At 39.7% G+C, this 14364-nt stretch overlaps 1 protein-coding gene across 2 annotated transcripts in view; it reads right to left on the bottom strand.

The window, feature by feature from the left end:
* marco (macrophage receptor with collagenous structure) overlaps window positions 1-13763 on the bottom strand; it is a 47696-nt gene extending 33933 nt beyond the window's left edge. For both annotated transcript variants that reach the window (XM_038719791.1, XM_038719792.1), the window contains exons 1-5: window positions 13424-13763; window positions 8628-8726; window positions 8281-8447; window positions 3015-3132; window positions 1915-1986 (exon numbers count right to left, since the gene is read on the bottom strand). In XM_038719791.1, the coding sequence (XP_038575719.1) occupies window positions 1915-1986; window positions 3015-3132; window positions 8281-8447; window positions 8628-8726; window positions 13424-13532 (565 nt within the window). In that variant the 5' untranslated portion in view covers window positions 13533-13763. The remainder of the gene's footprint in view (window positions 1-1914; window positions 1987-3014; window positions 3133-8280; window positions 8448-8627; window positions 8727-13423) is intronic.
* Between the last annotated feature and the right edge of the window lie 601 nt (window positions 13764-14364).

Here is a 14364-nt window from a genome sequence, read left to right as displayed (position 1 = left end):
CCAAGCCATATCTCCTACCGTGGTCCCAACAATCACTCATGTGATAAATGCTTCTCTGGCTTCAGGAACCTTCCTGACACTTTCAAAAGGGCCTGGGTTACACCCTTGCTCAAAAAGGAGTGCCCCAAGACTCAGTGCTAGGGCCCCTTCTCTTCTCAATTTACACCACCTCACTGGGGCCGATCATTCGCTTGCACAGCTTCTCTTATCACTGCTACGCAGATGATACGCAACTCTACCTATCCTTCCCGCCAGGCGATCCCACCATCTCGCCGCGGATCACGGACTTTCTCTCGGAGACATGGATGAAGGCTTGCATGGATGAAGGCTTGCCACCTTCAACTAAACCTAAGACTGAACTCTTGGTCATTCCAGCCAAGCAATCTATCCACCATAACATCACACTACAAATTGACTCCTCAACCATCACTCCAACCGAGGTGGTGAGAAACTTGGGTGCCATAATTGATGACCAGCTGTCCTTTTCAGACCATGTTGCTGCTGCCTCTCGGTCATGCTGCTTTGCTCTATACAACATAAGTAAAATCAGGCCCTACCTCACTCAGTACACCACCCAGCTTCTGGTACAGGCCATGGTTATCTCTCGCCTCGACTATTGCAATGCCCTCCTAGCAGGTCTTCCAGCTTGTGTGGTGAAACCCTTACAAATGGTTCAGAACGCAGCTGCACGTCTGGTTTTTGATCAGCCCAAAAAGACTCATGTCACTCGATTACTCAGTGACCTCCACTGGCTCCAGAATCAAATTCAAATCACTAATGCTTGCATACAGAGTGACTACTGGGTCTGCACCCATCTACCTAAACTCCATAATACACTACACTCCTCCAACAAACGCCGCCTGGCTCTGCCATCCCTTCACACAAAGCAATCCCAGTCCCGGCTATTCTCATCTGTGACACCACGATGGTGGAACGAGCTACCACACGCCATCAGAGCAGGGGCGTCCCTCTCTAACTTCAAGAAGCTCTTGAAAACTCATCTCTTCTGAGAACACTTCCTCTTATAACACCTCTAACTCCTAACCTCTAACATGCACGTCCTGTGCTCTTCTTCTTCTTCTTCTTGCACTTTTTTGTTTTAATTGCACTTTTTGTTAATTCTTACTTCCTTCCCTAGGTATTTACCCCATTGATGTGATATGTACTATGAGCTCTTACTAGTACTTAATGCTGCTCTTACTAATATGTATTGTCAGTTGTAGATCTGTATTTGATGCTCTGTTGATGCTTGTATGTTGTTCCTCAAATGTAAGTCACTTTGGATAAAAGCGTCTGCCAAATGAGTAAATGTAATGTAATTTAATGTAACACTGAACAAAAAAAAGGCCTAAGTCATTGTGATGAATGGAGAAGAAGTGTTTTCCATTCATCATAGTGTTTTACATTTGAGAACATTAGTGTTCAACTGGTTCCTATAGATGTCTATTCATATGATGGTTTGTGTGTGTCATTTGGAACCAAATTCCATTTTGAGAAGTAATAACATTGTTTTGAATGTAAGGTTTAATTTTGCAGGAGAATTGAGGGGTTTTGCACATTGTGTGTGTTTTTGATTTATGTGTAGAGAATATGAGGGATGCTTTCAGAAAATGTGTTTAAATAAATGAGAAACTGTAACAGAATTGTGATGAACAGTAGTAGTGAATAAATAGTAGTAGTAGTGATCAGTTAAGCAGTTAGTGGTTACCTGGTGAATAAGTGTAGCATTTTGACTTGTGTTTGGAAAAGGAAAGAAAGTCAGAGGGGTTTAAAAAATTGTGTGATATTTAAAGATTTTGTGTGTAACTTGCAGTTTATAGTGGTAAAAAAAAACTGTAAGAGAAGTCTGAGAGAAATTTAAATTCGTCCGTACCCCAAGTTGTTGTGTTGTCCCAGTTACTCAGTTCAACTTACCTTTGAGGCCTTTCTCTCCTGGTGCACCTGGATGTCCTGGCAGCCCATCTGTCCCTGCAGGACCAGGAGGTCCTGAGGAGACACACGCAAAATAATTCCTAGGGTTGATAAACCCTGCCCATGCATTTTTAATTTCTGACCAGGTTGTTACAGTTTTACAGTTATCGGTTAGCCTTAAACCTCAACAAGGCAACAGCCAGAAAATGCTCTTTGTAATACAGTTTATGTTGCTAATTTTCCTGACATTGTGACTTCAAGTATATAAACACGCAATGTCATTCATATCTATTCATATCCTCTCTCTAATAAAGGAAGGAATCTCTGTGAGTGTGTGTGTTTGTATTTTGTTTATGTCAAGAAGCATTCAGCCAATCAACGGATGTGTTGCTGCGGACCCAAAGGAGTGCAGTGTCGCATTAAGTGCAATTTGGACACACAACAAGTTCAGAATTAATATTAATAAACTTTGAATAAACTACAGCACAATAAGCCGCTTGCAGTGAGGGCGGGGCTTATATGCTCCGATGTGGTATTGAATTGTTGAAACAGAGTTATCGTCATCGCTCAGGTTAGATATACATTAGAAACAAATGTTTTGAAATGGAGTAGTAAGAGTTGTGTGAATATCTAAGGAATCGCTGAATATCTAGCTGTATCTTCGCAATTGTTGTGTTGTTTCAGTGTTATTAATGCAGTTATTAATCCTGTAGATCAAACCAATGTGAGACACACATTTTGAACATGCATCTAAAAAGCACAGGGATGTGTCACATTGGCCTCAGTGTTTCTGCAAAGATTCCTAATATAAAAATGTCCTGGGGACTGTGCTATTTAGCTTTCTGAATGTAATGATTACTACTAAAGGCTGGAATATACTCTGGAGTGGACACGCACACCGACAGCTGTGGACCCGACGGATGCAGACTATAGACTATGCAGACTAGGTAGCTTGCTCAATGAGACATAAAGAAAGCTGAACAAACAGGTACACTAAAAACCTAAACTTATTCAAGTCTCAAGTCTTTATGGAATCACTGACCACGCACTAACTGCCAAGGACAGACTATGCACAGACATACACACATAGATGTGTATCTGACCTGGGCTGGGGTAGATGGTTGTCAGTTTGTCTTCCAGGTTGTGGGTGCTGGCGTTAAGCAGGCGTAGGTCAGACCTCAGTTTGTCCAGCTGACCTTCCTCTCCACACAGACTGTTGACCTGTTGTGGTAAACAACATAACATAACCGTGATGTTTATGTTGACCAAACCAAATGAATGAATTTACATAGATATTGCTGTGTAACCTAAGCGACATTTCTGTCAGTTCATTTGATGACTCTTTTCTATGTCTATGTCTAATGGTGCTTTCAGACCAAAAGCAGGGTGTGCGAAGGCATTCGAGTACATTTTCAACACGAGTGAGAAAGTCGCATGAAGCTATCAGCGTTGAGATTGTCTGGATGTCTCCGATGGCTTCAGAGCGTTGTTTGGAGGTAACAAGCAAAGCAGGGGGGTGAAACACCGCTGGCCGACAGAGAGCTGCTGAGCAGCAGAGGAGAGAGAGGCAGCGCTGCAACTTTTGGACAAATACTCAACGGTAGTCAGAATGGATTACGCTCTGACAACTACGCTGTTTACCTTTGGAGGAGCTCAGAGTTAACTGCTTTTATTAAATTAGCTTTTTAGTTTAGTTTTTGGGACAACAGCGTTGGAGCTTTTTGGCAGCAACCTTCCATGCACATCCAGTCTAGTGTCAATCTAATGTTGTTTTTAGCGTTGGTTGGCACCCAGAGCTCTGTTGGACTACTACTTCATATTGATATAAAAACCGGGCAAAACTGGACATTACTTGGAGAAAAGAAATGGAGGAAGTTGAACAACATGGTGAGTTCAGAAAATTTGTCTGTTACTTGATTCCAGCTATTGTTATTGCATAGCACAACCCTGATTGATACGAACTCCATCCAGAATAGAAACATTTTAAAAGTTGTTATCCTGCTGACTTGCTGCCAGACCTGACAAAGTATGAATTCATATGTTTAAGAAATCGCCATCATGTTGTAGTAATTTTGGCATCAGTTTGATCCATTTATTGCAATTAAATCACAGCAAAATGTTTTGGGTTGTGTTTATTCGCATTTTTGCATTGTGTGTGAACACTTGGCAGTAGTCCAACAATAAAGCCCTCACTAGGAAAGCTTTGGGAGGATTAAATTTGCGTTTGGTCTTAATGCACTTTAAAGTAACACTATTTTAGACCCCATCCCGACTAGGCTGCTTAAAGATGTTCTACCCTTAGTCAGCACCTCTATACTAGATATGATCAATCTATCTTTATCAACAGGCTATGTACCACAGTACTTTAAAGTAGCTGTAATTAAACCTCTTCTGAAAAAGCCCAAACTTGATCCGGATGTTTTAGCCAACTATAGACCTATATCTAACCTTCCATTTCTCTCTAAGGTTCTGGAGAAAGCAGTTGCTCAACAGCTGTGTGACTTTCTACAGAGCAATAGTTTATTTGAGGATTTTCAGTCAGGATTTAGAGCTCATCATAGCACAGAGACAGCACTGGTGAAAATTACTAATGACCTCCTTATTGCATCAGACAAAGGACTTGTCTCTGTACTGGTTTTATTAGATCTTAGTGCTGCATTTGATACCATTGACCATCAGATCCTATTGCAGAGACTGGAATATTTCATTGGCATTAAAGGAACCGCTCTAAGCTGGTTTAAGTCCTATTTATCAGATCGATTTCAGTTTGTACATGTTAACGATGAGTCCTCCATGCACGCCAAAGTTACTCATGGAGTTCCTCAAGGATCTGTCCTTGGACCAATCCTCTTCACTTTATATATGCTTCCTTTAGGCAATATTATCAGGAAACATTCCATAAGCTTTCATTGTTATGCAGATGATACTCAGTTATATCTATCGATCAAGCCAGATGAAACTCATCAGTTAGCTAAACTTCAAATGTGCCTTCAGGATGTTAAAACCTGGATGACCTGTAATTTTCTCATGTTAAACTCAGATAAAACTGAAGTTATTACTCTGGGGCCTAAGCACCTCCGTGACGCATTATCTAAAGATATAGTTTCCCTGGATGGCATCGCCTTGGCCTCCAGCACCACTGTGAGGAATCTTGGAGTTATCTTTGATCAGGACATGTCTTTTAAGTCTCACATTAAGCAAATTTCAAGGACCGCCTTTTTCCACCTACGTAATATTGCGAAAATCAGGAACATCCTGTCTAAAAATTATGCAGAAAAACTAGTCCATGCATTTGTTACTTCTAGGCTGGATTACTGCAATTCCTTATTATCAGGCTGCTCGAAAAAGTCCATTAAGACTCTTTAGCTGATCCAGAATGCTGCAGCACGTGTTCTGACAGGAACCAGGAAAAGAGATCACATTTCTCCTGTTTTAGCTTCTTTGCATTGGCTTCCAGTAAAATCCAGAATAGAATTTAAAATCATTCTTCTTACCTACAAAGCTCTTAATGGTCAGGCACCATCTTATCTTAAAGAGCTCATAGTACCTTACTACCCCACCAGAGCACTGCGCTCCCAGAATGCAGGGTTACTTGTGGTTCCTAGAGTCTCCAAAAGTAGACTAGGAGCCAGAGCGTTCAGCTATCAAGCTCCTCTCCTGTGGAACCAGGTTCCAGTTTGGGTTCAGGAGGCAGACACCATCTCCACATTTAAGAGTAGGCTTAAGACTTTCCTCTTTGATAAAGCTTATAGTTAGGGCTGGCTCAGGTAGTCCTGAACCATCTAGTTATGCTACTATAGGCCTAGACTGCCGGGGGATTTCCCATGATGCACTGAGCTCCTCTCTCCTCTACTTTCTCTCCCTCTGTATGCAACCTTATCCCATTATTGCATGTTACTAACACAACTTCTCCCCTTTCTGGTAGTCTTGTGCTTTCTCGTCTCTCTCCTCTCTCCTATCACTTCCTGCAGGTTTTCTGGCTCTGGAGCTGTGGAGTCTGGATCTGTGGTTGCGGGTCACTTGCTGCCCCCGTGTTCCTGCTCGACACCCTCTGCTGCAACGACTATTTTTGCTAGTCTTATTGTTATTATTGTTATTATAATCATTAACATTACGATGGTTACCATTAACACTATTATAAATATCTGTACCATTTTTCATTTAGTCTATAGCAACATTACCTTCACTGTGTGTACCTCTGTGTGTATATTGTGTAGGCTGCCTCCCTCCCCTCTCTCTTTTCCTTACATCTCTCTCCTTACATCTCTCTCTCTCTCTCTCCTTACATCTCTCTCTCTCTCTCTCTCTCTCTCTCTCACCCCAACCGGTCGAGGCAGATGGCCGCCCACCCTGAGCCATGGTTCTGCTCGAGGTTTCTGCCTCTTAAAAGGAAGTTTTTCCTTGCCTCTGTCGCCTAGTGCTTGCTCTTGGTGGGAACTGTTGGGCTTCTGTAAATAACATCATCTGTGATGTTATTTACAGAAGCCGGTCTAGACCTGCTCTTTTATGAAAAGCGCTGTGAGATAACTGTTGTTGTGATTTGGCGCTATATAAATAAAAATTTAACTATGGTTGAGCTACATTTAATACAATAGAAAAAAAATACAAAATTCATATGAAATATTGCACATTGCCCTGATTGATTAACTAGATTGGTAAATGTTTATATTGAATTTAATAAAACTCCACAAACAAGAACAGACATTCAGACAAATATAGTGCACTTAATAAAATTCACATCATGGCACCTTCTAATTATACTCTGCTTTGACAGGGCAAACCATCCAAAATGTAATCAAGTATAAGCAAATCGATAACAATTATACACGGAGCACCGTGGTAGCCAAATGATTACAATGCATGCCACACAAATGTCTGCCACGTCAGTGTCAATTGTCCCATTTACCAAAACAATGATTGTTAAAAGCAGAAAGGTACATATATTATGTCAACTAGTATTCATAGCAAATTTTCTCCTCTCTCTCTTTATAACCTCAAGAAGATCTCCAAATCTTCTCAAAGGTGTTATAAGGAGTATTTTCCCTTGATCATCAGTTTAAGTTTAAGTAAGAGCCAAAAGCCAAATTTGTTGGATTGTTCTGTTGACTGATTTCCAAAACTTGGCTATACTATATTTTGCTTTAAATAAACAAAAGACAGTGGGCCCTATTTTAATGATCTAAGCACGGCGTGAAGCATGTCAAACTCCAAGGGCCCTATCTTGCACCCAGTGCAAAGTGACGCAAAGCACAGTGCAACTTTCAGTGCTAGTTTCCAACTGTTTCACACTAACCACCCACTTTGGTTAAATAGCAAATGCATTTGCGCCCATCTGTGGGCCCATGGAATTGTTGGTCTTAAAATGAGGAGTGGTCAGGCATTGCAGTGTTGGGGCATTGCTTTCTTGAGGCAGCAGAAAGCCATTGCGCCATTGACCCCCCCAAAAAACAGGTCTAAAATTAACGCCGCAGCATTTCACAGTTTTTTGTTATTTTAGTGGTGCATTACTCTGATGGTAAAAGAAATTTACGCACCAAGCACAACAGTGTAAGGAAAGAAAAAATATCTTGGTTTTCCCTCTGATTTCCTTTGGCTCCTCTGCCTCAACTCCGTGATTTATGAAGGTTCCTGATGGACAGATAGCTTCACTTGTTGCTAATGCTACAGGTTGCTAACTGCTAGCCGTTGCTAACATTAACTCCTGTTATCAGCTGGCTCTAAAACAGCGATCCAAAGCTTCTGTAGTTATGTTAGAAGTGGAAACACAAACACACCCAGGAACACCAAGTTTCCAGTCTGGCCAAAATCAGCAACAGGATGGATAGCTGCACGGCTGGCTGAGTAGCTAACTTAGTAGCACAGTAGCTACTAAGCTTCTAGATAGAAGTCGTTAGCTGCGAAAGTAACCAGTAACATATAAACTCCGTAAAGCAGCAAAAGTGGAGGCAGAGCAGCCGGAGGACATCAGAGGGAAAACCAGACGATATTTTCTCCATTGACATTCAACTCCGAGTTGTGTTTACCAGGCCTTGATTTAGCGAGGTGCCGCTAAATCTTCTTTGCTTGGGTAAGTTGGCCAATTAGAAGCAAGTGGGCTTTCAGGGAGGGGGTCCTTAAAGAGACAGGCACTAAAACAGTGTTCAGACAGAGGTTAAAAAGAAGTGCTGAACACAGACATAAAACTGATATGGATCTTCTCATCTCACTCAGAAAAAAAAAAAAAAAAAAAAAAAGCTTATTTCCTAAAATTGTTGAAATATTTAAAATCATCTATATTTGTGGTAAAAAGTAAACTAAATCTGGACTGAAGCTATATAGCTGTATATACATTAAGTTCAGTAGAATGTTACATATAAACATGAGAAGGACCTGGCTCTTGAGGGCCCATATGTGGCCTCTGAGGGTCTTGGTTTCTTGACTGTTGTTGAGGAGGAGAATTTGGAGGTTGTCATCAACCTGTTCTCCACCAAAAGAAATGTGATTGGATGTCAGCGTCTCCATCCTAGGGTTAGACATTGAAGACTCCAATGTGAAAACTGTGACAGAAAGGAAAAAAGAACAAATATATTTCATCAGTAACTTGATTCACTTAACATTTACAGTATAAGTACTCTTATTTGTAGTTTGTAGTAAATAAAAGTTGGTAAAACACACTGATATAGAACTAATTCTATTTAACATATCACAGTAAATAATACTATGTGTATACAGTCTACCTTTATAAATGAGAAAGGCATTAAGGGCGGTCTGCAAGATGAGGTAAACAATAATCACATTAAAACACCACTGTCTTCTGGGCTTTGCTGGCTTCAGATCTGAAACAAAAACAGGAAACTACATTTAAAACAGAGAATGTGATCAGTCTTCTGGAGTAAACTTACATCTTGGGAAAGTCATTTCAAGAGACGAAACGTAGCAAAGTTCAGAAGACTGTGGGGTAGATTGGGTTGGCTGTTAATTGGATGGTTGGCGGTTCAATCCCGGCTCCCCCAGTCTGCAGGTTGAAGTGTTCTTGGGCAAGACACTGAATCCCTGGTTTCTCCATTGTGTGAATGTTAGTTTCGGTTTGAGCACTTAGGCTCAGTGTGTGAATGCAGATGTAGTAATGTGTAAAAGCACTTTGAGTGATCGAAAAAGACTAGAAAGGCGCTATACAAATACGGATTATCACAATGAGGAGATGTTTTTAATGATCTTGTTTGTTAAGTTACGAAATGTTTATTTTGAAAGTACTATCTGCAAAAAATTCAATACAGATCTATATCTACAATATCAGTTCTTGCAATAAAATAACACTGACAAATGTTTTTAATGGTTACAATATGTTTAGGCACTTACATGGGATTAAACGGGAGTAATTCTTCTGGGATTGTTGAGGGGCCAGGTTTTTTTTCTCTGTCATGGGATTGGGACGGGACTGTATTGTTTTTGTAGGAGTGGAATGGGACTGGAAAGAAAATCCACTCCCATGTTAGCATCTGGTTCACTGTATTAATGTCTGATGAAAGCTATGGAAGATTTAAAATGCCCTAAATAAAAACAAATTGCACGTGTAGCGCATCGAGGTGTGAGGCGGTGGTATTGCAGATTCTGTAGCTCAAACATTTGTTTGAGTTAGTTAAGTAAGTTTGGTACAGATCTGAGCATGTACTCTAAATTTATAATAACGTCCTGTATTATGACAAACCATTGATCTTGACACCACTTCACGGAAACTCCCATCGACGAAAACTCACAGACAGCACAATATTTCATCGTCAATGCCTTTATAAAGCACAGTACAAAATTGATGTTGATCTGATTAATTCCCTGGGAGGAGTTCGTTAAAGTACGGACTTTGTAAAAGGCCATAAATGGGCTGAAATTGCACATTCAAATCAAAATGGCTGACTTTCTGTCTGTTTTCAGGTATGGCTCCAAGAGGCTTTTTTTGTGTGTTTTGGCATGATACATGTACCAGAAAAGAATCATGAATCATGGTGATTTAGTGTGTGGGGAATGCATCATTGAAGGGACACTTCCTGATGCCAGCAGGTAGCGCTATGAGGTTGGGTGAATTTTGCCCTGTAGATGTGTTCAGGACGTGACCCTTGTCAAATGTATGAAATTTGGTACAGATATGAGCATGCACATTGAAGTTACAAAAACTTCCTGTTTCATGTGAAAACATCGAACTTTGATGCCACACCATGGACATGCTGTACCTGAAAACTCACAAGCTTCACACATAGCATCATCAATGTCTTAAGTCAGGTGTGGCAAATATGTTAGGAATACTACACAACAGTGAGAAACTTGACACTTCCTGTTGCCAGTGGGTGGGGCTATGACATTGAGTGGTTGTTGGCATGTTGACCTCACTCTTGTGTCAAAGGTCAAAGCGGGTGTCAATGTTTACATCTTTGATGAGAGGATAAAGAGGAAAATAGCCTATCCTTTTGGCAAGGACAAGAGAAAAAACTGAATGACATCAGTCAGGTAAATGTGTGTTCTCTGACTTCTTCTCAGACGTTTTCAGCAAGTCCTAGAGACCCAGGTGAAATACGGGCAGCCTCAGCCAATATGAGCACAGTCCCAGTCCAGACATCTTTGGCAAGTCCCATAGACCCATGTAAAATATAATCAGTCAGTACTAGCACAGCCGGAGAAGTACAGCCAGCATCAGTTAAAGCAGCTTAGACTGTAATGGAACAGTTGCTGCTCCACAAAATGACCCAGCGGACTAGCCTCCAGTCTTAACAGACTTTACAAGGACTGAGTTAGTGTGCAGAGATCCATTCAAAGCAGCACTGGATTTTTTTCCATCATGGTTTCCATTAAGGCTCATTACAGTTGACATACTGTTTTAAGGAAGGGAGGAGTGAGGAGAGTGCTGCAGTGTCAGTTGTGACTGTGCAGCCGTGGCAAATTCTTTACATGACGCACGAGTCATGTAGTCATGCTTATTCATAATGCATCACTATTTTATAGAACTTTATTCTTGTTAATTCAATTAAATTAAATCTTATTTATATTGCCACTTCGAAACAGAAGTTAAGCTCGTCTAGACTGTACTCTTTGTAATATTATTAACAGAGACCCAACAATTCCTGCCAATGGCAAGCTCTTACTTTACTTTAGCTTTTATCTCTTACTTGCATCATCAAACCTATGCAGAGCTGTTTTCTCTGCTACTGGGTAAAAAACAAAGTAGTATTTACCTTAAAAATGGTGGTGTTTCATTTCATTTTATTTCAGGGGACATTTGCAACAGAACCCTGGCGTTTCTCTCAAAAAACCTGCTGTGCCTGTCTAACAAGAACAATGAAATATTGCTACCATCTACTGGTCATGGCTGCCATTTCATTTCCTCTCAAGTTTAACAGTGGCAGCTGATGTGCTTTACAGTAAAAGCAAAGGAGGATGACAATAATATATAACTAACATGAGACCAGACAATGCTGCTTTTACAGTTTTCTCAGTTGCTAACATATAAGAATGTATAGAAAATCTGAGCAGGATATTTACAGCAAATTTAATGTGCATAGAGAACTGCGTGTAGTATTTTGAAAATGTGTGGTTTAGAACGTAGGAAATAGGCTTGTATTTTAGCCGAATTCAGGTTCAGGGGGTTTGTACATGAATTATAGGCTGCGGTCATTGTGTCTCAGTACCAGTGTACAAAATTGTTTTGCAGCACTGAAATTTGAAATTTGTTTCAATTATTAAAACAAGTATATTACTATATGCAGTGATATAGAAAAAATTCTGTAAAGGATATTGCAGCAAATTGCTGCATTTCATTGCATTCATTCTGGTTACATGTACTTTAGTACAGTCAATAAAGTGAAAATATGTTATTGTTATTTTATATTAAAATACTGATTTATGTAGTCATTCAAATTTCAAAGATAAAAGTTCATAATTTATGTATAATGCTCCTTGTTGTTAGTGTTTTTACGTCCATGTGTTATGAGTGATACTGTGTGCTTCCTGAGTGAGAATTGTTGCCAGTTTTTGGTTGTACATGTTTAGTTTTTGTTTTAACTGAGTTTTGGAGGTGAGATTAACTGTTTGGCCAAGATGCATATATTAATGCAGACTGTATGAAGCATTTTGAAAAAGTGGCTCCAGTATTTGAAAAAATCCTGTAACAACTGACCTACCTCCTACAATCTCTTTTATATCTACTTTACAATATAATGATATTGTATTCTCTGTATTGCTTGTTTGTTCACAATGTTTGGGGTGCTGTGTGAGAACATTTCCATTCATGAATTACATGCCCATTTGTTAATTAATTTAAGGACATACATATATTCAGTACATTTATTAATTGGTAAATGTAATGGTCTTTCTATTTATTTTGAGATTTATATATTAAATTTAATTTCTTAAATATTTTTTAAACACTGTAAAAGTTGATAATTAATCATCACGTGGTATCTATGATACTAACCAACTATATTCTTAAATTAATTAACAATTCTGTGATTAAATATAACATTAAAACTTTTTGGTTTTTAAGGTTTGGTTTTTTTACATTATAAAGTTTAATAAATACATTTAATTTAATTTCATATTTCCATTTTCATTACTTTAAAGGATATATTTAAGGAGTTTTTAAAAGCTGTAAGGTCTAACCCACTCTTTAATTTGCTTTTATGAACTTTCCATTTAGACATTTTTCACAGTTGGGGATGACAGATTGGCGGTTTGACGCAGCTGTTTTAACCCATAGAATGGTGGTGATGGCGCATAGTTAAGATGCTTGCCTTTGATGTGGGAGACCTGGGTTCAATTCCCACTGTGAGACATCTGCTATTGTGTCCCTGAGCAAGACACTTAACGTCTAGTTGCTCCAGAGGCGTGCAACCTCTGACATGTCGCTTTGGAAAAAAGTGTCAGCTAAATGTAAATGTAGCTGACACTTGGGACAGCACTACAGTCCTGTCCCAAGCACTTGTTCTTGGCCCAGTCTTATATTGTAAATATATGCTTCCACTGAAGGCACTAATTATTTGTTTTAATATCTCTTTCCACCTTTATGTGGAAAACACTAAACTGTACTTTTCAACTGCAAATATCTCAGCAATTAATTAACCTTCAAGTTGTTGCCTGGACTGTATGAGAAGCTGGATGTCCCAAAATGTTCTAAATTTGTGGTGTTCTGGTGGCCAAGAAGTTCAGGTGCATTTCATATAACCGCGACAACCTGTTTCCTAATTCCAGCCAATGACCTTTGTTGCATGTCATACCCTTCTCTTTCCTCATGTTTCCTGTTTGTTTCTACACTCACTATCTAGTAAAGACACACACACATATACATTCAAATGAGACCTTTAATGACTTATATCAAGTTACAACCAGTCTACCAATCTACAATCTACTGCACAGTGAAGCAAATAAGAACATGTTTGAATTGTGTCCATTAAGAAGAAAGTCTCACAGGATGGCTAACCAGCATTGAAAGGAAATAAAAAGTCATTCTGTTTGCTTTGAAAAGTTTCATACTTTCTGCCTGAGTACTCACCATCAGGCTGGAATCTGTAGAGATCACTCCTGCTGAGTGACATATCAAACAGAGGGTTACTCTGGGTGTATGAGACTTGGTCCGTCATCTGGTCTACTGATGTCTCCATGCTTTCTAGAGTCCAGAGTCACCTTCACTTGCAACTTCAAGAACTCTTATAACACACAGTGCAAGATTTTGGGAAAACACAATTCTCCCCAAATTGCAACAGAACCTCCCCATGAAATAACTCACATGGTCATGGATTGAAGTAGAGGAAGTAGAGAACAGGAACTGTTCAGCAGCAAAACACCCATGCAGTGCAGCTGGTATGTAGAAGGAGGAAGTTGCTACTTCAGCCACGGATACAAGAAGACCTGCGATTCGTGGGTTCAAACCTTTTTTTGTATTTGTACGACACGTGGTTAGATATTGTTGAAACGTAGGAAAGTTGTGCAAACAAAACTTAACTTAATCACTTGTTCAGGGAAGTCAGGAGGAGAATTACTTGAACAGAGTTTTACAGAAATGAACTATGGGACACGATGAAGGTTAAAACTAATATGACACCAGTTCAAAAATGCAGCATTACCTTGGGTGACCTGCAAAAAGCTAATGACCTGAATGACTTTTTTATTCTCAACTGGTATTTTACTTTTTTAACAAACTGTACTCAAAAAGTCAGAGTGAATAATGCTCTCACGGAGCCCAGTCCAATCAGCACTGGTGCCCGTCATGGCTGTGTCATGTCTCCAGTCCTCTTCACACTGTATACTAACAATTGCACTAGACTCCACACTGACAATTAGATTTTCAAATTCTCAGAAGATGCCGCAATCCTCGGCCTTATGCACAAAGATAGAAGCCCTGCAGCGTATCATACGAAAAATGAAGAATATGTCCAGTGGTGTGACGACAACTATCTTGTGCTAAGTGTGACCAAGACTGAGGAGAGGGTGTTT

This window comes from Micropterus salmoides, unplaced genomic scaffold (genome assembly GCF_014851395.1).
Source record: "Micropterus salmoides isolate LMB-PRFRI ecotype aquatic unplaced genomic scaffold, ASM1485139v1 Ms_hic_scaffold_15, whole genome shotgun sequence".
Taxonomy (NCBI): Eukaryota; Metazoa; Chordata; class Actinopteri; order Centrarchiformes; family Centrarchidae; genus Micropterus; species Micropterus salmoides.
This window is presented reverse-complemented; position numbering and strand designations above follow the sequence as displayed.